Source organism: Prinia subflava, chromosome 6, assembly GCF_021018805.1.
Source record: "Prinia subflava isolate CZ2003 ecotype Zambia chromosome 6, Cam_Psub_1.2, whole genome shotgun sequence".
Lineage (NCBI taxonomy): Eukaryota > Metazoa > Chordata > Aves > Passeriformes > Cisticolidae > Prinia > Prinia subflava.
The window spans coordinates 7,525,530-7,551,667 of NC_086252.1; the positions used below are offsets into that span (position 1 = coordinate 7,525,530).

General features: G+C 51.7%; 2 protein-coding genes across 2 annotated transcripts in view; one reads left to right on the forward strand and one right to left on the reverse strand.

Moving 5' to 3' along the window:
* The first annotated feature begins 400 nt into the window (after positions 1-400).
* RAMP1 (receptor activity modifying protein 1) lies at positions 401-20,864 on the forward strand. Its single transcript, XM_063400085.1, has 3 exons — positions 401-728; positions 12,589-12,727; positions 20,015-20,864. Exons 1-3 carry the CDS (start codon positions 689-691, stop codon positions 20,268-20,270), a joined length of 435 nt encoding a protein of 144 aa, XP_063256155.1. The 5' UTR covers positions 401-688; the 3' UTR covers positions 20,271-20,864.
* Positions 20,865-23,014: 2,150 nt separating this feature from the next.
* Positions 23,015-26,138, reverse strand: part of UBE2F (ubiquitin conjugating enzyme E2 F (putative)) — a 52,051-nt gene continuing 48,927 nt past the window's right edge. The window contains exon 10 of the mRNA XM_063400084.1: positions 23,015-23,509. Within this exon, the coding sequence (XP_063256154.1) occupies positions 23,459-23,509 (51 nt within the window). The 3' untranslated portion in view covers positions 23,015-23,458. The remainder of the gene's footprint in view (positions 23,510-26,138) is intronic.

A 26,138-nucleotide genomic window follows, 5' to 3' on the forward strand; every position in this document is an offset into this window, starting at 1 on the left:
AAGGAAGAGTGCACGATGTGAAAGCCTCGAGTTAGCCCACTCTGCTGTTCCCTCACATTCTCTTTTTCCTTGATCTCCTCCCCTTGAAAGGGAGAGCTGACTAGAAGGGTGACAGAAGCGCTTTTTGGGGCAGTGACCTCGCTGCAGGCAGAGTCCTCCCCTGCTCCCACGGGCGTCTTCTGCTCCGACCCCAGGCAGGCGCTGCTGCTCGGGCACAGCTCGGGAGCGAGCTGCAGGTGGAGCTGCAGGAGCTCAGGAACGATGTTGCACTCGAATAAAAAATAATGAGGAAACCACAAAACATTTCTCCTTGACATAGCGTTCCGTGCGTACGCTCAGCACCAGAAAGGGAGAAGGCAGGATTTTTTAGCTAGGGCGAAATTAAGGAATTTAAGCGGGCTTAAGGAAAGCGCTTGAGGAAGCAGGACCGCTCCGTGCTTTCCTTCGGAACTGCTTGCGCCCCTTGCCGGGACTCTGGGCTGCGAGGGGGACGGGCGATAAGGAGAGCCCGGGCTCCATCCCACCGCCCCCACGGGAGCGCTTCCCCCTCCTCCAGCCCGCGGTGCCGCCGGGAGAGCGGGGCAGGAGCCGGGCGGGGCCGCGCCCGCCCCGGGCCCGCCCCTCTCGCAGCGCCGCGGGCGCGGAGCCCGCCCGGCCCCGGGAGCGGAGCCGCTCCTGCCGCGGGGCCATGGCTCTGCTCCCGCGGCGCTTCCTCTGCTTCGTCCTGGGTAAGTGCGGCCGCCGCGACTCCCCCGGAGCCGGTGGGGCGGCGGGCGGGGCTCCCCGGGATTCCCCTGGGCGCGGGCGTGCAGCCGCCGCTTCACTGCTCTCCCCGAAGCCCGGCGAGGCTCCAGCCTGGCTTCACTGCCGAGACAGCAGTAGGGAATCAAAAGGGGAAGTGATTCCAGGGCGCTGGGACACAGTAGAACATCGCGCTTGGCCTCAGGAGCAGTGGGGGGGTGATGCTGTGGGACACAGCCTGCTTTGTGCGGGGTTCCCTCCTTGCTAGGTGTGATGGACCGAGGCGAGTTCTGCCTCCTGTCCGTGCCTGCTGTTGCAAACGCTTCATTACTGCCTTTGGAGTCTGTCTGCCCACTCCTGAGCCGCAGGGAAGAGGAGGCAGCCAGAAGTGCCCCTTCAAAGAGCTGAGGTTGGGTGTTCGGGGGTTTTTAGCGATGATTGGAAATGCCTGCGTTGTGTGGTTGTTTCCGTGCCTCGGTTTCTTTTCTGCTCCTGGCATTTCAGTGCAACAGGTAGAGATTTGTGCCGTGCTTGTCACCTCTGTACCCACAGGAAAAACTCTGAGGGATGTTGGTGTGTAAAAGTGTGTTTATTTAAGGTACTCCAAAGGGAAACCGCACACCCTCACCCTAACGCCGATCTCCCACAAAATCAAAGTGCTCCTTGAGGCAGCACAAATTTCTCCTTCTTTCCCTTCTTTCTCCTGTGCTGGCTTTCTCCCCAAGCCTGGTGAATAATGCATTGAGCCGTGCTGCGCATAATGTGCTTATCTGTTCCGTGTAATTAACTATTTACTGCTCCTCAGCCGCGCAGGGACAGGAGCAGCCTGTGCCCTTGGACGAGGCGCATTCCCCTGCTGGGCTGCAGGGAAAGGCTGCACGTTCCTGGCTGCAGAGCCCTGTGCAGGGAGCGCTGACTCCTGCTAGCTGGGATTTCTCTCTGCCCTGCTTTCCCAGCTCCTGTCTCCTTTTCCTGGCTCTGCCTGCTCTTGCTTGGGGAGCTGTAACTTTTAAAAGTACTCCAGGCTGCTCCTTTCCATCTCCAGTGGGCTCGGCAGCAGCAGGATGCTGCCTCTTGTGTGAACCAGGTGCCCAGTGGCAGCTGATCTTGGTGCTGTGGATGTGTTTTTCACTACCTTCTCCTCCTGAGATTTGTTTATTTTTTATCACATTTAAGGAAAAGGCCCACCCTTTTTATGCCTTTCTGCTTTTACAGCCCTGCACACAGTCAGGAATTGCAAGTGGCAACTGAGTGCCCAGAAATCACAGTGGTTTGCACCAATGCAGGTGTTCTAAAGTGAGACTTTTTTTTTTTTTCCAAAAAAGGGAAAGGTCTGAAAGAAAAAACTTTCTCTTAAAGCTCAAACTTTAAGTAACTTCACCACTGGCTGCAGTCTTTTAATAGCAGTGGTGGTCAGGGAATCAACCATCCAAAAATCCCAGTCTCATTCCACAGGCCAGGGATCCAGCTGTACCCCACGGTAACCACTTCCTTTAAGGTGAAATGAGGCTTTTTTGGGTCTTGGCTGCAGCTTCTTGCAGAGGCTGCTCTTACTGGGGCAGTGATGATTGGCACCACTCACAGCTCTGTGCTGTATTTTGGTGTTTAAGGGCAGCGCTGGGCTGCTTGGATTTCTTTTGGGTGTGGATAACTATTACTGTGAGAGGCAAGAGGCAGTTGCAAATAAGGTTGGTAAAGCATTAATATCTTCTTGATTCCCTGCATCTTCTGTCTGTGCTGTACAGCACTGTGTGTGCACAGTCTACAGAAAATGATGCTTTCTTAGAGACAAAACTTCTCCTGGAAAACAGGAATTAAAGTCCTTTGTGTCTTTTCCCAGCCCAAAGCATGCTCGGTAATGCCTGCCACTGATTTCAGTTTGAGTGCCTCCTTTATAAAAAGCTAAAGCTCCCTTTAAAGTCGAATTTAAGGCTGCTGCCTCTCTGGGAAAATCCTCCTTCATATTTAGAGAGTGCCCTGTTAGAAATCCCTGACAATAAAGTAAAACATTCCTCCTCCCTTTCAGAGCATCTCTGGCACGGAGGGGACTCAAAACTTCCTATGCATCAAGAGAAAAGTGCGTGGATAGGGACAACAAAATTGCCTCCACCCTGTAATTTCTTGTACCGCTCCCATACGTACCAGTTGTTTTCCTACAGAAACCAGTGGTGGGCTGGCTGAGGGCTGTGTGATCTGCTCAGGGAGCCTCTTGGCTTTGAGGAGTGGGATTTAATTTATTAACAGTGAAACAATGCTGAATTCAAGAGCCATGAAGCACCGGCGCTGTAACCTCCCATTCGTGCTGACCCGGGAGGCTGCCATTAATGAAAATGCAAATGCCATGACCTGGGTGGAATGAAATGAGAGACCTCATAATGGCCAAAGATGGGGTTGGCATCTTTCACGTTCCCCCAGGGCTGGAAATGGGCATTGGGGTTGTGGCAGAGTTGAGGGAGGTCTTGGAAAGCTGTGGGTGGGAATCTGGAGTTCCTGTTCTGCTCTGGCAGGTTTGTTCTGCCTCCCCGACTGGATGCAGTCTGCCTCTGGCATTTTTTGAGGGATGTTTGGGGCAGGTTTGGGCCCCAAACCCATGGTTGAGGTCAGAGCCCTTCCCAGCACAGACCCTGCGCCAGGCCAGGACCGAAAACACCGCTGGGTTGGAGTGAGGGGAACATTAAAAGCCCATTAGAGGGGAAATGCAGTGTTTCAGCTCACTCAGATAGCTAAATGCCTTTTTCTCCTCTAACATCTAGCTGTGGCTGGGGTTTGCCAGGTCAGTTCCTGCTGTGGGTGGGTGATTAGCAGGGAATCTTGGTCCCTGACTGCTGTTATGCTGCCTACAGAGCTGGCTGCTTTTAATCATCAAATCCACTAATGAAGCTGCTTCATGGTTTCAGTGCCTTGTCTCTGTGCTTCTACAACGTGAGCTTTTGGGGATCTGAAAACACATCCTGACACCTCAGAGAAGCACCAGTGGGGAGGCAGGCAGCAGCCTGGGTGAAAACGCCCTCATTTCAGGCAAGGGTGATCCCCCTTGGGCTCCCCTGTGTCCTTTAGGTAAGGGTAGCTGGGAAAGCAGCCACACTGTGTGTGGGTGAGGTGCAGAATCTCTGTGTGCTCTTCAGCTGGAAGGGAGGAAATCCACATCGAGAAGTCTCTGTTGAAAAGGAAAATAAATGATTCCAGTGATTCCCAGGCAGCTCATGAGGCTCAGCAGCAGATTTTAGTCTGGAAACTCTGTGTTGAAAGTATTTAGTGAAGCCGCTGTTGTGTGCAACCTGTGATGGGTGCACCAACGTGACAGTGAAGTTATTTTGCCTTTCTCCCTAACAAATTTTTACATTTACTCATTATGCTCTTCTTCATGGGAAACCTGTTAAATTGCCCAGCCAGTGATTTTTTTTTCCTTGCAGGGAATTCAATAAAATGTTTGCTGGTCCCACGTAGCAGAAAATCTGTGTTTAACACACATTTAAACCTGAACCAGCAGGATCACAGTGTGTTGTCTCCAAACCAATGCCAGGCACTTTTAACCTTGGTGTTGCTTTTCTCTGTTCTTATTTTAGCCTCAATCAACTGAAATAGCAGAAGGAAAAAATAATCCTGGGGGTGGAAGGAGAGTACATTTGCCTTTAGCACACTCTGAGATCTGGAGGGTAGTGGCTGCTTGTGCAACAGGACCAGCCTGGCTTTGAGACCAAACCGACATCTGTGGCATCCAGAGCTTTGTTGATGTTTTAAAAATAACTCTAAACCCGGCTCTAACGTTGGATTAAGGTGTTGGGATGGCAGTGTTGGACACCACAATCCTCCCTGGGAAGGGAGGCCACCATCAAAAAAGAAAGGAGGGATCTCCACTGGATTCTGTGCACCCGAAATCCAGGGGCTGAAGGGAACCAGCCACATCCCTCCTTTCTTCCACCCTGCTCTTGTGAGCAGGGATTTGGCGGTGGCCACAGCCAGAGATGATTTGAACTCAGGATGGGCAAAGTCAGGGCTGTGCAGACATTGCCAGTGCCTGTCTGAAGCCTGTGGTTTTCCTCCATTAATTCAATCAAGAAGACCTATTTTCCAAAAGACCCCGCTATTCATCAAGGATATAATTATCTTCATAACTAACAGCTTATGGCATATTTTTCCCTCCCCTGATGTGCAGGCAGCCAGCAGTTGGATTTCAGCATGCCTGGCTTTTGATTCCCTTTCTCCTTCCTCTCTTCTCAGCTGGTTTTGATTTTATTGTAGCTAGTGAGTGAATTTTGGTGGGTAAATAAAAGTATTTGTCATTCTGTCTTCTGCAGAATCCAGTCTAGGGACATGTAAGAGGAGTCTCATTCCTGGGAGTGTGCTTGGCAGCCTCTGATGGATAACAAGGCCATACCATGACTTGTGCTAAGACAGGTCTAACTGAGGCAAGGAGAGAAAGGCCCTCATCCTTGGAGCAGCCTATTTCAGTGTTTTTAGTAGCTGATAGTATTTAACAGCAATGCTTTATGGTAAAAAGTCAACCCCTTGTGACCCAGCTAAGGAGGACTGTCCTGCACTGGGCTACACAGTACAAACCTTTATTTTGCATTTTCATTTTAATCCCATATTCTGCATCTTACAGGAGCTGTTACGTGGAATATTGAATGGATTGGCATGGTGTTAAATTATCTTTTCCTTTGGGGATGGATTGGCTGTTGTAGGTGCTTCATGAAATACTGGACTTGAAAGAGGAATAACACATTGCAGGATACCTCTGAGCCCCCAAAAGCTCTGACAGGCTTTGCTTTCAGGCAGCTGGCTCCTACCTCAACTTCCAACTAATAATTCTCTGGCAGTTATTTTTAGGCATTTATTTTGTGCCCTCTTATGATGCTTGGAGTAGCGATAGAATGGCAACAAAAACTCAAGTATCCCCAGCCTAGCAAAAAGTGAATGCCTACAAATCATCCAAGCACCAGCTTGAGGGATAAATCACTTCCTTCCTTTGCAGGCACAACAGGATGCCAGATTTAAAACCTGGGAGAGCCTTTTGGGTTTCATGATGATGTTCAGCTGTATGCAAAATACCTCATTAATGCTGCCTGGGAACAAAAAAAAGCAGCTTTCTCTTTATTCTGCTTAGTGTAATAAAATGATGGGAATAAGCATTCCCAGTGCAGGGATGAAGTCCCCCTTTGCAGTACTGAGTTAATAAATCAGATTAAAGGTTGTGGGGGCACTTCCCGTTAGTATGAAAAGGTGGTTTGTGGGATGGGCCCCAGAGGGCTCTTGGGGCCCACCACGTCTTGTGCTGCATTCCCTGAGAGCTGGAAACCTCTGGCCCCTGTGGAAGCTTTCCACACAGCCAGGTCCCTAACAGGGGCTGAGCAGGGAGTGCCTTTCCCTGCTGGCTGTGGAGCCAGTGTCCGCTGTCCCCTAAGCCTGCAGGATGTACTGCAGCCATGGCCTGTATCCTAACCCTGCCTCTTCTCATTTCCAGTTTTCCCCTGCCATGAGACTTCTTTCCCCTCTCAGCTTGAGTGACTTCTCCCTATCCCAGTTTTCCCGAGTCCTTTTGTGGATTTGTGGTAGTGAAGCTGTTGGAATTTGGGATGAGCTGTCCATCTGCAGAGCTCCCAGGCTCTGTCCCTGTGTCCGGGCTCTGTTCAAGCAGGAGCTGTGTGGTTTCCTTCTGCTGCTCCATCTGCAGCCCCCTGGAGCAGGGGGCAGGCAGGGAGGGGGGATCCTCCTTCCCTTCTCCCCAGTGAGCGTTGGCAGCCTGTCCCAGACATCCTGGGATCAGCTTTCCTGGTGCTCAGAGATGGGCATAGATCTCCCCCCACCTCACAGCCTCTGCTCTGCCTGCAGAATCCTCACTGTGCCGTGTTGGAAAATCCTCACTCCCTTTCAGCACATAAAACCCCCCAAATCCCATGAATTCCCTTTTAATTTACATCCCGAGTGTCTGTGTTGGGAGACCTGCAGGTTAAGGGACAGTGCCACAGCAGTGGCAGGGGAGGCAGAAGCTGCCTGCTCTGGGGACGTGAGGATGCTCCTGAAGCACATCTGGGATGGGATGATCCCGTGCAGGTCTCTGTCTCCCCCTCCATCACCTGCAGGGCTGGGAGCCCTTCATCCATCTCCATTCCCAAGCTGCTGCACAGCCCCTGGAGCCGCTGCTGGATCCCAGCCCCCGTCCTGAGGCAGCCGGGCAGGGAGGAGAGGGAAAAACCCATTCCCTGTGCAAATCCCAGATGGAAATATCCCTGCTGGGGCTCGCAGGTTTGAGCTGACTGCGGGGGCACAGCCCAGGCTGTCAGCAAGGGGATGGCTCCTGAGGAAGGCACAGTGCTGGCCCAGCCACCCTGCTGTCCCCAGCCCAACATCTGCAGTTTTCTGGCCAAAAAAAGCGTTCCAGCTGAACACCAGCTTAGGTTTTTCCTCGTGAACTTGTGAACAAGCTCTGAAGCCTTGCTGGCAGCCCCAGTGGAAGGTGTTTTTAAACAGAGGGTACCAGACCCTTCCCAGGCTTCTGCAGGTGGTGGAAGGGACAATTTTCCCATTTTTGTTGTTCATGCTCATCTTCTGCCTCCTGCCCCATGTTCCTCTCTCCTGTGAGGGTTTTATTCTGCAGCCAAGTCCAGACCATGAGGCTTGTTCTCAACAAACCAGCAAAACCACCTTGAAGAGCAGAGGGAAACAGCCTGTTTCCATCTGGGGCTTGTTGAGAGCACTAATCACTTCACAGGGGCGGTCTGAGAATTTGGGAGAAGCCCAGGGGAAGATACTGGGATGTTTGTTCTCGGAGCCCAGGGCTTTGCTGGTGCCAGGTGTGCCAGTGCCAGCCCTGCAGCGAGTGTCACTTGGCAATTATCTGCCATCTTTGAGGTTCAGCTTTTGGATGAGTATCTGCCTATTTGCTGCTCTTTGCTGTGAAGCCCTGAAGAGTTTCCCCCCAAAAATCCCGACAGTCCAGCCAGACGGTCTGGTGAATTCCCTGCATGTGTCGTCAAATAGTTCCATCATTCATGCACCACCAACAGGGATGCTTGCAGAAATGCCTGGGAAATGGGAACTTCCCATGCTGTGCCAGTCTGAAATCCCCAAATCTCTCCACAGTCCTCCCTGCCTCTCCTTCCCTGTGGGGTTGGTTGCACATCCCAGCAAGACAAGCCCAAGAATTCCTGGAATTCCTGGAGCACTGAGGAGAAAAAGGCCAGAGAGCAAGGAGTCATGCAGAGGGGGACTGATGTGAAGTGCAGGATGTTTCTTGCAGAGAAAGCTCAGGGATTTTTGCTGGTGAACCATCACTGTGGCAGATGTGTGGGCTCACAGAGGGGCGGTGTCCCCAAAGCTGTTTCTGGAGGAGTGGCCCTGAGCTCTTGGTCCTGGCTCCAGCTCTGAGAAGTGCACTGTAGGAAAAGCCCAGTTGTCTTCCCTCTTCCTGAATTTTTGGTACCAATTCAGGACCAACACTTGTTTTTCTGCTGAAATAAACGTGTGACAGGCTTTTTGCAGCTAGCCCTCAGTAAGCTGAGTCCTGGTGGATGCTTGCTGGGACTCTGCAGGACATCAATCCCAGGGCAATCATGAGGATCCGGGATGCCTGCAAAAGCCATCCCTCCAATCACCTCCTCACCACTGCTCTCCAGGTGTTTCCTGTGAGGAGGCAAACTGAGGGGTCCTTAATATTGCATCTTTAACAGGCAATCAGGGATTCTCTCAGCAGGGAGGGTTGTTCATCAACAATTCTCCTGATAGGAGGAGAGGGAATGGCTTCCACTGCCAGAGGGCAGGGTTAGATGGGATAAGGGGAAGGGACTCTTCCCTGGGAGGGAGGTGAGGCCCTGGCACAGAGCAGCTGTGGCTGCCCCTGGATCCCTGGCAGTGTCCAAGGAGCTTGGAGCAGCCTGGGACAGTGGAAGGTGTCCCTCCCATGGCAGGGGTGGAACTGGATAAACTTGAAGGTCCTTTCCAACCCAAACCATTCCAGGATTCTGTGGTTCTCTGTGTGGCACCTAAAGACCGAGCTGGGCTTTGGAGGCTCTGTATGGCTCCAGTGGGCTGCTCCCAGAGGAGCAGTGCATTCCTGCAGCTCTCACCACCATGTTTCCTGAGGGCATGGCAGTGACAGGGACCCATGAGAGGGGAGCTCTTTGGAGGCAGCTCAGCCTTGGTGCAGTTGAGTTTTGGAGCTCAGTTATCCAGCATCTCCTTGCAGCCTTCACAGATGGATGCTGCTGAGTACAGAGCCGTGACTGCTCTGGAGCTCAGTTATTTACAGCTCACTGCAGCTGACTTACACCATCTCCATCAGCAGGGCTGAGGCCAGAAGGAAAACCTTCCAGAAGGAGAGTGAGGAGATACAAAAATCCCTCCCTGCTTTTTTTCCCCACTGTTGTTACAAACCCTGTCCCAGTCTGAAGCGGGGTTGGGGGAAAATCTGTGAAGCAGCAGGGATCTGTGGGGTGAGGTGGGACCATGTGGGAACGTGGCAGGAGCTTCTCACTTTGACCTTAAATTATGCAGTTACTGCTAAAGTCAGTTCTCCTGGTCAGCAGGAAACAAAAGAGCTTTTTTGCCTCGCTCCATTCTCGCAGCACTGACACAACGAGCCCTGCTGGGCCTTGCTGCTCTCGGGTGTGAAACAAAAGAGCCCTTCACCATGTCCAGAATCAGATGTCCTTGGAAAAGGTCACTGGCTGATGGCTCTGCTTTCCCCAGTCCCTGGGGCAAAGTGGTTTGCAGAGCCCACGTGTAGGTGTGGAGAGGCATCTTCCAGGATCGGGTCCTGGGGAGCACTGAGGAGCTGCCAGGGGGGGACAGCAAGGTGCTCCCCTGCCTCTGAAGGACCTCCAGAGCTGCATCTTCTGAGCTGCTGTGATTGGCAAGTGCTTAAAGCTCCCCAGGGTTTGGTTTTCACTTGGTTTGGGTTGTTCTTTCTCTTAATAGTAGGGCTGATTTCCATGCTGGCTACCAGCTGTCTGTGGCTGGCTGCTACTTGCAGCCAGGTTGTGGTTGCTTCCTCCCCATCATTTATTCAGTGTTTCTCCTCTCTCCACTCAAGGTGAAAGTGTTTTCCTCCAGGTTCTTTCTGCATAGCTGTGTGGTCATCAGGAAACATTTGGGCATCCCTGAGGACAGCTGTGGTACAGCTTTCTCTGGGCTCATCCCGAATGAGAGTGGGGAGGAGCAAAGCCAGGCAAAATGCAGCCTGGCCGTGCTTGCTTAACTTTTCTTCTCTCTCTCCCTGTACTGCATCGCTGCTGAATTTCCTCAAGTGGCTTCATCTTCCTCAATTTCTCTCTGTGCTTTCCGTGTCTCACTCGTTCCTTCCTGGCTCTGTTTCCTCCTGTGCTCCTCAATCCCCCTGGCTGCTCATCTATCTGCTTTTCAATCCGTTCTCCTCCCCTGCTCTCCCTTGTCCTTTTGCTGTGCTCTCCTGCTCTGCACCTGACACATTCCCCAGCAGCATTTTCTCTGCAAGCTGCTTGTCCAGACCAGTGGTGGCAGTGATATTTACAGGGCACTTGTCCTTCACAGTCCAGTGCGCGGACGTCACCGCGGGGTGACCCCGGGGTGGCTCCTGAGCCTCCCTGGGACGCCGGTGCTCGCTCAGCCGTGTCACTCCTTCACTTGACTCATCCAGATTGGAAGGGATGGCAAGGGGAGAAAAGCCTCCTGGCCATCAATCATCCTTGAGCCTGCCTGGACTGAGATTTGCAGTCCATAAATCATTCACATTTCTCTCATGTAAAATTACTGCACCCTTCCTCCTCCTTCTTCTTCTTCTGCTTCTTCGTCTTCTTCTGCTTCTGCTTCTTCTTCTTCTTCTTCATCTTTGTCTTCTTCTGCTCCCTCTGCTTCTTCTGCTTTTGCTGCTTCTGCTTCTTTCTGCTGCTTCTGCTTCTCTCTGCTTCTTCTGCTCCTCCTGCTTCTCCTTCTGCTTCTGCTTCTGCTGCTTCTGCTTCTCCTTCTGCTTCTTCTGCTTCTTCTGCTTCTTCTGCTTCTTCTGCTTCTTCTGCTTCTTCTGCTTCTGCTGCTTCTGCTTCTCTTGGTGCTTTGCTTAAGCATGTCAAACCCTCCCATCTGGGAGCAGGGCTTATCCCTGGCTGAGGTTGTGCCCCTGGCTGGGTACCAGCTAGGCAGAGCTGGAGACTTTTATAAACTCGGGTTTATTATTGCAACAGTGAGGGTTTAATGCCCTTCAATTTCTCATGGTTCAGTAACTCCCATGGTTTTATCTCAGGTCAGGCCAAAGTGGCTGCTGCTGTCAGAGGCAGCATGGGAGCCCTGCACCCATCCAGGAACATCAGCCAAGGCTCCCACCCCAATTCCCACCAGGTCCTGTCTTCCTACCCATTGCCATAGGATGCTGATACCTAAGTGCTCCAAGGATTCTGGAGACTGCAGAGGAATGGTGCCCCATGGTGATGTCCCTTTGCCACTAAATAAGCAGCTCGGTTCTGTTGTGTTAAAAAAATCAGATAAAAATAAAGCACGGAGTTATTCACACGTAGCAAAAAATAGATCTGGTATGTGGTGCCTGCCTGCAATGCACTCCATGAGCTGCAAAGGCACTAGCTGGCACTTTGGGACCAAGGGAGAGCTATTATTTATAGCCAGGCTCACTAAACCGTTCCCCCAAAGGATATTTTCCCCCTTCCCTTTGTAGCATCACTGTCCTTTCTCTTTCACCTCACCGGCAACATGCACTGATTGTGGATGAGGCTGTAAGCAGCACCTTCTTCTTCCCTGTTTTTAAAGCAGTTGCAAGGACGTGTTCCCAGGAGGGAATTCAATCAGTACTGTGCAGCCAGGGGTGGATTTGATGGATTTCCCTGAGTCTGTCCCTGCGTTCCATCAGAGCTGGATGTTTGTTCCCAAGTGTGGTACTGTGCAGGTCGTTTTTCAGGGTTCTCTTATTCCCCAGCTTCCCCCACACCCTTCCTTGTTTTTTAAGCCCAGACCCTGGACATTGGAAGTCCAAAGGCATTTCGGGCGATCAAGAGAATAAATCCACATCCTCACTAATTCATGAGTTACCTGGCGTGTCCTGAATCCCCGATTCATCAGCGCCAGGCACTTGGGAGTGTGCAGCATCCCAGGGGTGCGAGGAGGGAAATAACCCTGAGAGGAGGAGGCTTTGAAGAGCTGGGCTTGTGTCGGAGTCAGGGCATCCCTCTGGCTGCCCTTGATGGTCTGAGACCCGACAGGGGGGTTTGGGACCCTGGCACAGAGCCCAAAGTGACTCTGTCTTTGATCTCAGCCCATGGGAAAAATTACCAACACTGCATGAGGAACTACAGACCCCAAGAGTTTGATGTAAATAGGAGTTAGTTTATCACAGGGTGCAAATGTAGAATTTGGGGTTTTTAGAATGGAGTCAGGGAAGGCAAGATGGAGGAAGCAAGGTGTGGCCCTGTCCTTCTTCCTTCTTGTCCTTGTCCTCCATCTTCTGCTGCGGTGGGTCACAAGGGATTGGTTCAGGATAGAAGTGACGTGTCTAACATAGGTGGTAGGTATTGGCAATTAACTGTAAATAAAAAATACCTTGTGGACAATGGTTGGGTCAGAGAAAAGGTACAAAAGGTCCGAGATCTCCTCACCTGGGGGGAGTTGCTGTGTTGGCAAGGACCTTGGCAGAGCGCTGAAAGAACACAGTGATTAGAAATAATAAACAACCTTGAGAAACCTGAACTCCATCTCTTTCTTCAGCTTCTGGCCCGGGCTTCCAAGGAAGACTCTTAACCAATATATCTCGGGAAAAGCAGCCCGAGAGGCTTGCTCTGGGGACAGCTGTGCTTTGGCAGGGGTGTAAGGCCGAGGGGGACAGGGGCTGTGAGCCCCAGCAGGGCCTGACAGCCCCGGCCTGTCTTGCAGCCCAGCACTTCATCGCGGCCACGGCGTGCCAGGAGGCCGACTACGGCTGGATGATCCGGCACTACTGCCTCAAGCAGTTCCAGCTGAGCATGGAGGGCATCGGGCAGCGCCTCTGGTGCGACTGGGACGAGACCGTGGGGTAAGTGAGCTCCCTCTGCTGTGCCCCCTCGTCCTGCTCCCGCCTGGGATTTGGGGGTGGAGGGGTTTATTTCATGGCGGGCAAACACCCTGATTTCACTCTGCTGCCCTGGCTCTGTCCCTGCTCAGGGGTCTCTCCAGCCTGGTCACATGTGGAGGGTTTGGAGTGAAGAGCAGTGGATGTTGTCTGCCCAGGTTTTGGGGAGGTTTTTGGCTCTGTCTCCTGTATGTGCTAGATGAGATGGGTTGGGGACTGCCAGAAGAGCCTGGGGGTTGTTGATCATTGGCCAAACACTGGTTGCAGCACCCCTAGGGGTGTATCACAGGGGTCATCACTGTCCTTAACCTCTCCATTAGTTCCTCAGCAAGCTGGGAGCCTCCTGAAGGTCAGCAAGGAGAAAGGTAAAGTCCTGCACCTGAGGAGGAACAGCACCAGGACGTGCTGGGGCTGCCCAGAGAGAAACCAGAAAGGGACCTGGGGGTTCTGGTGAGCACCAGGCTGAACATGAGCCAGGAAGGTGTCCTGGTGGGAAAAGCTGGGCAGAAACTGAGGCACAGGAGGTCCCCCTCTGGACACCAGGAGATGTGTTGTCACTCTGAGGGTGGCCAAACACTGGCACAGATCTCCCAGGGAGGATGTGGAATTGCCATCCTTGGAGATACTAAAAACCAGCTGAACGTGGTCGGCAGCAAACAGCTGTAGTTGGCCCTGCTTGAGCAGGGGCATTTGGGTGAGGTGATGTGGATCTCCGGAGCTCACCTCCAGCCTCAGCCATTCTGGGATCAAAGGGGTTTTCAAGGAGCCCAGCCTAAGCAGGGTTTGGAAGTTAGGGTGGTGGTCACACTCCACCACACAGCAGTGGAGCTCCAGCAGGAGAAGACCATGGCTCTGCTGTGTGCTGGAAACTGATGGGTTAATGAAGAGGCAGAGGGATCCCAGTCACGGGGGCTGCTGGTGCCTCACAGTTTGATGGACGTTATTTTCCATGAGATTTTTCATTTTTTCTCAGCACTCTGGTTCTCCATTCAGCTCAAAACACCCTAACTCAGCCTGAAAACCCTGTAACCCACCGAGATGTCCTGAAACCCACAGTGAGAACTGTCCCACCGGAGCTGCAGGCTCAGCCCCTCCTTGCACGAGTTGTGTGTTGATTTTTCCAAGCAGCTAGAGGGAGAGGCTGGAATGGTCTGGCAGCAGCAGCCGCCTGCTAAGCCTCCTGTTTGTAATCAGTGTCAGGGAGTCAGCCCTGATTTACGACGTGGGAGCAGTGGAGGTGCAGCCTCGCTTCCCTGGAGCATCTCTGTGGGATAGGGAGGGTGGGAAGGGAGCCCTGCTGGGTGCAGCCCCAGCAGGGGGTGTCACACATGGGGGGTGTGCTGCTCTGCGGGGGTTTGTTGGATTTTTGGGGGGGATTTCCTTTGGGTTTGGTTTTATTTTTATTGCAGACAGTGCTTTCTTTGGATTAGCTCTTTCCTATTTATAATCAGCACAGCTGAATCCTTTGGTACCACTATGGTGTAAATCTGCTGAGATGGTTTTGACTGGAGTTGGAAGACTGGTCGGGGTGGCTCTCTGTTGGCGTGGGGGCTTGAGAGAAGAAGCTCCCTCTTTCCCCCTTCAGCCGACTCTCCATGTTTTGCCTTTCTGTGGCCTTTCCCTGGGAAAATGAAGCAGTGGAACGAAAATGAGCTTAAGTGACACTAGTGGAGACGGGGGTCAGCTGGAAACAGGGAGCAGATGGTGCTGTGTGCCATGAGTGTTTTGCACAAAAATTAAGAGGTTTTATGAGATTTTTGTGATTTCCTGCTTCATGGCCCTTTCTTCTGTGTGAAATTAAAACCTACACACGTATGCATATCCATCTTTTGGTCAAAGGTTGGACTCCAAGATCTTGGAGGTCTTTTCGCACCTTAATGATTCAATGACTCTGTTCTGTCATTCTAAACACACCATTGGGTTTCCCTTCCCCTTGATCCGTGGCAGAATGGAGGGGAAGAAGAGAGACCTGGCAGACTGTGGGAGGTTTCTGGTTTTGAGAAGCCTCATCTGGTGCTCAGAAATGCCCAGGGCTGCTGATGTTGTTCCAGCCCTCACCATCTTGTGCTTTACCTCACATGTCCTGTTTGTCTCCTAAATAGCCCCAGCTAAAGTCGTTACCCTTGAGGCACTTGGAGGAAATGTTGATAAGCTCGCAGGGTTTAATTTGATTGCCTGAGTCCATTTGCTCCGTGCAAACACATGGCTCAGGGTTATTTGAGAGATGACATTGCTCTGAGCCTCCTGTGCCCTCAGGACACTGGAAAAATTGGGTAGAAATAGTTCAGTTACTGCAGTAAATCAGCTGCAAGGATTTGGGGTTTGGGTGGGCTCAACACCTTGCTCCCTGGATGTGTGTGGGAATCACCATCCCCATTTTGGGGAAAGGGAAGAAAGCAGTGGGCAGGGGGTGGTATTAGCTGGCTGGTCACCCCTCTGCCTCTCGGGGAAGGATTTTGTCTTCCACCAGTGTGAGACAAAGAAATGGAAATAAAGCACCTGCCTGGAGCCTGTTCTCTCTAGATCTTCCCCCCAACCAAGGCATTTTGATGTGTGAGACCTGCCTGAAAGAAGGAGAAATGTTGGGAGGTTTTGCCTCTGTGCCACCAGCAGCGTGTTTCAGGAGCTCTGATTTCCTGCATGCAGCGTTTAGCAGGGAAATGCCCCTAAGCTCCATCATTTCCTGCTCAATTGAGGATGGCACGATGGCAACATCTGGATTTATGAATCGTCTCAGCAGAGTCTGTAATTGTGGGTCACTGGTCCTATTTATAGGCAGCAGATGCTGCTCCCATCTCGCCCTCAGAGGCATCAGCTGAGCTCTTGCACCGCTGCTCCTGCTGTTCTGATGTATCCAAGGAATCTCTGGAGCAGGAGTGTTGTGTGAGCTTGGGTTGGGTTTGTCCAACCCCCTTGAGCTCTGCTGGCTTTCCTTAGCGTTGGTTATTTAAGGAAAATGGCTGGATTTTTATACACAAGTTTTTCTCACGGGCTGAGGGAACTTGTGTGAGCTGTTGCACACTCTGGCTGCCCTGGGACTCAAAAGCCAGACTGGAGCTGCATCCTGGGATCTTCGGTGCCGAGGGCTCCTCCACTCCGTGGTGGTGGCCGAGCTGCTTTGGCCGGGAGCTCAGCTGTGCCCGATGAATTATCCCGAAGAGCAGCTCGGCTATTTTGATTGCAGCTCCAGCTCCATCAGCGTGGTGGCTGAGCCAGGGGGATTAGCTGTGGTCTCCCTGGAGGCAGCTGTTCCAGGGCTCTGGAGGGCTCGGGCTGCCGCTGCCCACCCACGAATGCGTCAGCAGGAGCTGATGACTTGGGGATATTTTTCCCGCTGGGTTTTGGCTGGAGGGACCATGGCCAGGGCATGGATTTGCAGGAAGGGGATGCTCAGGGTGCCACAGCTGTGGGTGTCACTCCAGCCCAGGCAAGCGTCTCCATCCCAAATATATCCACCCTGTGGCATTCCTGAAAATCTCCATGGAATGCTTTCCCCTGGGAGCTCACAGGGGGATCATGCTGCTCTGACAGCTGCAGCCGGGGATGGAGCTGCTCTCCCTGCTGTCAGCACACTCACACTCTGTCTTCAGGTTATTTATCCATTATTTACAGAAAACAGATTGATCCGTTCTCTTATTATCTCATTATCTACGTATTTATCTCCAGCTTGCCAGGTCCCTTATGGATACCCCTTTAGCCTGGCTCCAGGCTCACCCTGCAGCCTTGCAGAAGAGGAAATCGATGTTTTCTTTTAATTTGCCAAGCAAAGTGAACCCTTGTGGTGTTTTCTTTCTTTCCCTTCTGAAGCAAGGAATTCAGGGAGGGTGAGAAATCCCGGGATACTCAAGGTGAAGGAGAGAGCTGTCAATCCTGTGAACCCCAGTCCTGGTGCAACACCTTCCACATCCAAGTGCTGTCAAGGAATAAATGCCAGAGCCACTTCCAGTCTTGGCTGCAGTGGTAACAAAACCCAGAGGAATTTGTTAGGATTTGTAGCAGTGTAAGCATTCAGATGTCACCAAACCCTCAATCATGCTCCGAATGCTTCCCACCAGTGGCCCAGCCCCATCCCCATGCTGCCTGCAGCCCTTCATCCCCACACAGTCCATCCACAGCATCCTTTAAACCCCAAGCATTTCCATGGTGACAGGGAAAACAGTTCTAACTGCAGCTCACATTGGGTGGGGAAAAAATACTCGGAAGCACAGCTGAGCTTTTGAGGGCCAGGTGTCTGTCTCCTGGCAGTGGTGGGATTGTTTGGGAAAACCTACCCTCTTCCCAGTGCTAGCCTAGAGCAGCTGCTTAGTATTTTTGTGGAGGAGATGGAGGCTTGCACATGAGCTGGGGGCTTGTCTGAAAGCCAAGAGCTTGACTCCACATTTGCTATAGGCAGAATGGAAGCTTGGAACGAAGTTTCTTAGGGAGGAGATGCAGAAGGGACCCCCTCAATTTCTTGGGGTAGGGTCTGGGTGTGGCTGGATCCAGTTATTTACTACATAGCATAGGCAGTTGTATATATTGCCCTATTTATTGAAACAATATTGAAGCAAAGCTGTTAAAATGAGCAAAGTAATTACTGAGTCGAGATTGATGTTATCCATGTGGGCAAATCGTGACCCCCCCTCCTCCATCTATCTGTGAGAATTTTTCACAAGTAGGGTAAAGTTCAAGCTGCTTTACCCCCGCTTAGGCAGAGCATCCTGCTCCAACCCTCTCTCCAGAGAGTTTTAACTCTGTGGCTGAGGATCATCCTTGCAGCCTCCGGGGCTTGGCTCAGCCGTGTCCTGCTGAGCGTGGTGGGATGTGTGCGTGGCTTTCTGGGGCTGGGCTGTGGCAATGGGGCAGAGCTGAGCAGGAAAACACCCCCGTCCCTGAGGTATGTCACCACCAGCCCAGGCTGGATTCCCAGTGGGACCAGGCCGGCACAATAACGTGGCCCTGCTCGTGAGAAGAGAACCAGATGCTGTTTGGAGACACAGTGGGATGAATGTTCACCATGGCTGTGGTGGGGAGGAGCACACTCAGGCCCAGGCAGCAGCACTGCTGCTGTCCAGAGGGATCCTGATCCCGTCTGACATTGTTAGCAGCCTGGTTATCCCTTCCCAGCCAGTGGATGCTGCTGTGGTGGCTGGCATTGTGTCAGAGAAGGTCCCCAGTGCCCGTGACTGGGGGCATTTGGGATGGACAGGAGATGATGGAGTCTGGCAGGGCCCTTTGGGGGTCTGGGAGGTAAAGTGGAAGCAGTGAGAGCTTGGCCATAGCTGAGAGCTCAGCTGTGCTTTAGCTGGCTGTTGATAGAAGTGCCGTGGTCGAGTTTGCTCTGTGTAAGCAAAGGGCAGAAATGGGCTCTTGAAGAGCACCCAGCCTTGCTCTGCCTTGGCCAAGAGCTCAGCAGCCCTCGGTGTCACTTCTGCACTTGGGCCTGTCCTGAGAACACTTTCTCTTCCCTCTGGGACCCTCCCACCCACTCTGTGGTCTGTGGGGCCAGAGGGGGGGAGTGCCCCTGATGCCACCCTGCTCCTGCTGAGGATGCCATCTGGAGCAGGGGGGCTCCAACGGAAACAGCAAAAACAAAAGGGACAAGAGACTTGGGGTGTGTTCAGCCACCCCATTAGAATGGAGGGACCTCCCTGCAGTCACAGCCCCACGGCCACCTCCTTGTGCCCCCACGCTGGCCCTGGGGCTGTGGCTGCCCCGCTCCTCGGATCTGGAGGTGGCCGAGTGCTGGAGCAGGGCTGCTGCCTCCCTGGAAAGGGCAGGGACAGTTTATCCTTTCACTGGCTGGCACTGCTGGCCTTTGGTTCCTCACATGTCTTCACACACAGTGATGGGAGCAGGGATTTGTCCCCGTGGAAGCGCAGTTGGAGCCAGGGAAGGGCTAAGCCAGCTGCTCTATGGCCCTTCAGCTTTAAAAATAGCTTTTATTCACCTGTTAACACCTCCCCTCTGGTTCCTGAAGATGCTGCAGCTCCTGAGATCTCTTAAGGATGCTGAGGAACCGGAAATGGTAATTTTGCACACTGGGATGCTGAGCAGAAGCTGCTTTTAGCAGCTGCAGGCCCCATTAATTAAATCTCAGGCTGTGTGGGCACAGCCTGCCCCAAAACCCCAAACCCCAGCTGAGGAGCTGCGCTGGGGCTGTGCACAGCAGCTGGGAAGCTGCTTCTAAAATGTTCCTTCCCCCAGGCAGGTTTTTAATTGGAGAGCTGGGGTTTGCTCTGCTTTGCTTCTCTAGGATTAGATGTGACTAATTGGGAGAGGGGAGGGGGAAATTTGTATCCGTGTTTTGATGCTGAGCCGGTTTCAAAGCAGGGAGGGTTTACCTGTCATTCCAGAGGATGGCTGATGGCCTGGCACAGGGACAGTGTCTCTGGCTCACGGCTGCTCCTGGTTTTCCAGGTATTTAAAAAATGGAACAATGGACTTGCTGGTCACAGAGGGGTGGGATGGGCTGTGGGCCTGCCCAGCTGGTTTCTGTGCAACATCCCCGGTTTTAGGCAAATCAAAGGAGATTTTAAAGTAGATTCAGTGTACTTATTTCTGTCCCCCTTTGGACTGAACTCACACAAGCTGGAGGATGGTGCTCCGAAGGCCAGGTTGGGATGGGTTTCCTGAAAGTCTGCTTAAAAACATGTGAGTCTGGCCTGTATTTTCTCACAGCACCAGTTCAGCCAGGAGATTCTGCAAAAATTGACACAAACCAAACCCTCCAAACTTGTTTCTTGCTATACCTGTAAAAACTTTTTCTGTTTTTATTTATTCCTGTAAATACTATTTCTGCTTTCATTTCCTTCTGTAAAATTAAACCACCACCACCACATCATTCCATAAATGAAAACCGCTTTTGGCCGCGGGTGAACACTTTAAAAGTTGCCCTCAAAGTGGCAAAACCTGGTGGGAATTTAAAACACCCTGTTACTTTTTTACCTCTCCAGCTATGAACTCAAAACCCCATATATTTTTATAGGTTACGTAAGTCCTCGAAAACCCGCTGTATATTTTTTACAGGGCTAGCTGTAGCTAAAAACTTTAAGAACTCAACAGCTGTAGCACAATCTCAAGTACACGCCTCTGTAATAGAGTATGAGATATTGTACAGGGATATATTATATTGCTCTCATATATATATATTGTAAAGGGTGTAGTATATATTTTGTATTTTATATACAGGATATACAATGTGTGTATATATATATATATATATATATATATATATATACAGTACCCAGTGGCTCTCTCTGTGTGTTGCAGCACTTACGGGGAGCTGACGAACTGCACGGTGCTGATCGCCGAGAGGCTCGACTGCTACTGGCCCAACCGGCTGGTGGACGAGTTCTTCGTGGCCGTGCACCGGCAATACTTCAGGAACTGCTCTCCGTCGGGCCGGGCGCTGCACGACCCCCCGAACGGCGTGCTGTGCCCCTTCATCGTGCTGCCCGTGCTGGTCACGCTGCTCATGACGGCGCTCGTGGTGTGGAGGAGCAAACGGAGCGAGGGCATCGTGTAGGCGCGGCGGGCACGGCGCAGGGGAGGGACGGGTGGGTCCCCCCCGGGACGCGCCTGGGCTTTGGGACGAGCCCGCCACGGGAGCATCGCGGAGGGTGCCGAGCCCCGGAGGCGGGGACAGCATCGCCGCCGCTCCTCCTCTGCCGTGTGCCCGGAGGTTTCCAAATAAATGTCGTGGGAGCGATGGTTGTAGGGCAGAACGGGCAGCGGGGACTCCGCCGGGGATCGGGGAGCGCCGCTCACCCCGCACCGCCTCTCCCGGCCGCTTCCGTGCCGAGCAGGAAAATTTTAAAGGGAAAAAAATAAAAACCCAAGCGGGTGTGGGGAGTTGAGATCCTGCCAGCCCCGCACCGACACACGTGAGACCGCCTGAACATCCTCGGCTCCCTCTCCTGGTCCTTTTTTGGGTTTCCCCCGCACTGGAAAGGCATCTTCTCCCCCAGCCCCCTGCACAAGGACGAGGCTGGCACGGGCTGGGTTTTGCCCGGGAGGTGGGGAACAACGCGGGGAAGGCTGCGGTGGTGCCCTGGGGCTGACAGGGAGTGGGAATAAGGTGCTTTTCCTACCTAAATAAACAATACATGGATAAACCAGGTACCTGTCTCTGAAGGCTGAGGTCCAGCCTCCCCCTCAGTGCCCTCATTCTGTGATGCCAGAGACCCCCACAGTGCTGACCCCCACCCAGTGGGGTCCCTGGGTGTGGGTGGGCAGGTTGGGGGTCCAGGAGTGGGCTCAGCTCCAGTGCAGGAACACTGGGCAGCACCTGGGATGGATGGGGCCCCCCAATCGTACCCTGACAGCTCTGGTCCACTCCAGCCCCCTGTAGTGCCTTGCTGGCACCGGCTGCTGTTTACTCCTGACTCACATTTCCAAAAAACCCCCAAAACCTAGTGGGACACCCAGCCCTCTGCCTGGCCCACACAGCCCAGACTCCTTCTAGCCCAGTCCAGTCTATGATTCTGGCAGAAGCATAGGTTAATTGCATCTATACAAACATACATTAAAATATACATAAACATATATGCATATATATTTATGTAAATACATAACCCCCCCCGTCCATCTCCTCGTGTTCAGGAAAAATTCAGTTTATTTTCCTGGACTGTGAGGTGATGAGATCTAGGATCCCTCCCATCCCCATGTCCTAGATGAGCACAAACCAATGCTCAGACTTTCTTGTACAGTATTTAACAGTATCCAAACTTTATTATTCTGCTCATCTCCAGGCAAGCAGCAATTCGGGGAAGGGGTTAAACAGGACAGTCCTGGGAGGCAGGGATGGCTTTGATGGCTGCAGCCCTGTGCTCAGACACAGCTTTCCCTGGCTGCCCTCAGCAGCACCCTGGCTTTCCCTGCCCTGGGCACAGCAGCAGCTTCCTGGAATGAGTGAGGAGCCATCCACGGTGACAATCCAGGAAATGGGGACTGTGACCCCTCCTCCTGAAGGATGCAAGGTGCTCACAGTACCAGGGTGCCTCTACAGCAAGAACTACTTTGTTACAGCAACCCTGGGGTTGAGTGTTCAACTCAAGAATCAGAGAACCCTTCTACAGCCATAGGCAAAACCTGGATGTATTTCCCAACCTCGCTATTTCTGTGTTTTACTCCCTACCTTTGCTGACAGATCTTTTGGCTGTTGCCTGTGTAAAATACTGGGCTGCTGTGTTTCCTTGTGAGTGTTATCTGCAGGTGAAGCTCTCCTCCTGCATGCCAATCCCTGTGTTTCACCTCCCTGCTTTCCCAGGCCTCCAGCAACAGCTACAGGAGCTTGTGAGGCTGCGAAGGAAAAGGCACAGGGAAAACTCAACACACAAGTTTCACGCTCACAGTTTGCAGCCCAGCTCTGCTGTGCCTGTGGCTAAGATTGTTTTAATTTCCTCTGCAGCAGGGGAAGAGCAGGAAAGAATGGAGGGGGGATAAACCCCCAACAGTCAAAGCCCAAGTGTCACACACACTCTTGCTCTGCAGGAAACCACACAAACATTGCTCTTGTTTACAGCAGCTCGGCAGGGCTCCATCAGCTCCTCTGCGTGATCCCAGTCCTGGGAATCCCAGGGAGCTCTGGCACACGGACTGGAGCCGCTCCTGGGGTGGGCGCTGCTCTGCTCTGCAGGCTCTCAGTGCCACCCAGCCCCCTGCAGGAAAGGCAACTGCAGCATCACCTCCTCCCAAAGCAGGAAAGCCAAGGGTGCACGAGTGGGGGAAATAAAGGTGGTGTGGTTCCAGCTGCCTCACTCCCTGTCAGTGCAGGAATCTGGGGAACACAGTGAGGTGCTCTCCAGATAACGGTGCCTGAATTTACCTCCATCACATCAAACAGCATCTGATGCTCTCTCACTACATCCAGATTGGAAACCCAAAGGCAGATTTCTTAAAAAAAAATCTCCCTTTTGTTAATTTTTTCACAGAAATATATAATATATATATTTTATATATATATATATATATATAATTTTACTAATACTAAACATGTACTTAAGTTAGGTATTAGCCTGTATTTCTTTTAACTACTTCACACAATGAATAGAAACAACAACAAAAAAATACTGTAACCCAAACAGGGCCTGAAATTAACAATGTAAGAATTCCAAACTGTGACAAAAACATACTTACATTAAATAGCATTGAGAATTTCAATACCAGAATTAGAATCTCATTTTGCACTTCCACTCTGGCAAGCTCTAAGCCTCAGCTGAGTGACTCTGAGAAAAAGCTCATATTGTTTCTGCTCATCAAAGGCAACAGTTTTGTGATTTGGTTCACAGGAGACCATTTATTGCCAACTCAATGTGTTCCAAAAGCTCACCACCTTTTCTGCTTGGGTTGTTTGGGGTTTTTTTTCCTTCCCCCCCTCCAGATTAGGCAAGAGTTTTAAAAAAAAGAAGTGTAATTACAATTTCAACAGTGTTTTCTTGTAACTTCTCAAGCGCATCTCATCAACAGGATATACAGTACAGTTCAGAAGAGTAAACATTTGTAAAAGGAAGCAGACAACTTTCGACCAACAGACACAAATTCTTGCTGTATTTATGCTGAACTCTCCTTTGAACATGGACAGGTTATGAAGTTAGTTTTCTTCTTCAGTACAACATGGACACGGGACTGGTACAATCCGGGCTGGTTTGGCTGCTGCTGAAGCTCAGGACAGCTCTGGAGCGGCGCGGCGGCGCTGCCATCCCTCCCCCTTCATCATCTCGCGTAGCGCTTAATGTAATCTTCAACCTTTTTCCGAAAGTCCTCCTGGAGGGAAGCACAGGCACAGTTACCCTGAGCTCACGGGGGAATGCGCTGCTGGATCCCCCTGCTGCCACGGGCAGGGCCACGCTGCCAGCAAGGGAAAGAGAGCCCTGGATCCTTACAGAGAGAGCTCCATAGGAATCTCCACTGGGGAGTGAGGTGGGAAAAGTCTGCCATCACCAGCTCCCAACTTAACTACACACAAACTGCCTGCTATTCCATAACCTCTGTATCCAGGGAAAACCTCACAGTTCTGGCAGTTTGTGCTTATAAAGCAGAGAGATGCTGAGCAAGAGAAATTCTGACACTGTGTGATCCCTGAGCAAGCTGGGCTGCCAGGCAGACACCACATTCCTGGCATGTTATTCCAAGCCTGAACCTTCCAGCTTGGGATTAAATATGTTCCACCCAAACACAGCGAGGCGCCCATGCTCCAGAGAGCATTCTGCTGGATCTCCAGCTCCCCTTTTTTGTGTGCTGCTGGAATATAAAGCAGGAACACCTGGGAAACTTATGTATCTGTTAAAAAAGAAAACAACTGAAGACACACTGCATGCAGCAGATGAGGAGGTTTTGAACAGTGTCCTGGCACACTGGAGCTGCCTGGAAAGCAGAGGCCATGGAAATCTGAAATCCTCTGCCAAGGCTCTGCTTTGGGCACAAAATCCCACTGCCACAACCTTTGGGATCACAGCAAGGCACGGTCCTGCTCCAATGCCACCTGTCAGCTCCAGGTTTGCCAATACATAAATAATGCCTTCCAAACACACCCCAAGTGTTTTGGTGCAGACTACCCTGAGCTGGACATCACATCACACCAGGAAGGAGCACTGATAGGAACTTTTTGCCTCAGCCAAGCTTGGAACACATCAGCATTTCCCTGGCTCCAACAGCACCCTTCAAACACTTAAGATCAGCTCCCCTTATGATGGTTTGGTTTTCTGCTGCTGAGTTTTTGTATCAGTGAGAGGATAAAGGTTACCCCATGCTTAAATCCTAAAGGATCAAAGAAAACCTGTGATCCATCAGAAACTCTGTGATTTCAGTTTTTAGCTGATCAAGTGCAGCACAGATGTCCATAACTACAGGCAAAGTGCTCAGAATCTCAACAAAGTTTAAAACACAGTGCAAGGCCAGAAATATCCTATTACAAATATGGCTGCAGAAATCCCACTCCTCCTTAGGAACAGGCTGCCTGCTCCTCTGGGGTGCAAGGGCAGCTATTTTGGTCTCATATGGCACCCACTAAAGGCAACAGTGTGACTGTCACTCTGCTGCAAGCACACCCATTCCCACACTCACCCAACTGCACGCTGTGTTAAATAACCAACACTGCAAAGCTGAACTCAGATTTCCAAACCCAGGCAATTTCAATCCAAAGATGCAGGTTATGATAGCTGTGGTGGAAACTGAATTCACTGAGGGCTTCTTGCATGTTGTTTCCCCCTCCTGGATCACTTTTGGAGGTGAGCACAAGGCTGAGGACACACACCTGCACCCTCCCTGGGGGTGCGATGTCCAAGAACAGGGCAGTGCAGGCAGCTCAGAGCCCCCTCAGCCTCTCCCTCTGTCCCTTGATGGGTTATTTCAGGAAAATGGGCTCTCAGCAGCCACTGAAGAGAAGCAAGAGCTGAGGAAGGAAGGAGCAAGGCTGCAGAAAGCCAGGCTGCCCCTCAGCCCGGGCTGAAGGTGTTGGCAGGGATGCATTCACAGGCTGCTCGCTGCGTGTGGAGCCGGCTGTGAGGAGGAGGGGCTCAGCCCAGAGCTGCAATATTCCATCCTCACCTGCCATATGGCTCAGCCCTGCCTCACCAGTGGGGAGCACTTCTCCCTGGGCACAGCTGCTGATGTGCAACACTGAATAATCACAAGTACAAAAATCAGCAGGGCAGGACATACCGTGCATTATAAAGAGGCACAGGCAAAATCCTGCTAGGAATGAGAAGGGAAAGAAGGATTCATAAATCCCTTCAAGGACATAACGTATCCCACAGAAAGTGGCCTCTGTATTTAAACAAAGGTGGTTTGTTTGTATGAAGAGGCTCAATAAATAACCTTTACAAGAATAAACATATATAAAATAAACAGGACAGGGGACAATGATTTTAAATGGATAGAGAGAAGGTTTAGATGAGGTGTTAGGAAGGAATTCTTCCCTGAGAGGGAGGCGAGGCCCTGGCACAGGGTGCCCAGAGCAGCTGTGGCTGCCCCTGGATCCCTGGCAGTGTCCAAGGCTTGGAGCAGCCTGGGAGAGTGGGAGGTGTCCCTGCCGTGGCAGGGGGTGCAATGGGATGAGCCTGAGGGTCCCTTCCAACCCACACCATTTTGGGGTTCTATTTACAATTTCTAATACAATCTATTGTGATTGTATTTAAGAGCACTTGGGAAAGGATCTGTAGAGCCTCAACCCCAGAAGAGAATTCCATTCCACCCTCTCTAAAAGTGTGTAGACACACACTCAAGAAGTAGGCACTGCTTCAAAAACTGACCTTTGACTTCATTTGGCAGCTTTGGGAAAAGAGACTTCATTTTTTCAACTGTTCATAGTGCACCAAGTTATGCTTATTAACTGCTTGTCTTTTATTAAGCTTTTAATTTGTAAACCAAAGAAGATCTGCTCAGTTATCCAAAG

Bases quoted from the DNA above. Each gene is read 5' to 3' on its own strand.
- RAMP1 (XM_063400085.1), top strand. From the start codon at position 689: ATGGCTCTGCTCCCGCGGCGCTTCCTCTGCTTCGTCCTGG. The intron at 729-12,588 runs GTAAGTGCGGCC...CCTGTCTTGCAG, and splicing joins CTTCCTCTGCTTCGTCCTGG to CCCAGCACTTCATCGCGGCC. The intron at 12,728-20,014 runs GTAAGTGAGCTC...TGTGTGTTGCAG, and splicing joins GACTGGGACGAGACCGTGGG to CACTTACGGGGAGCTGACGA.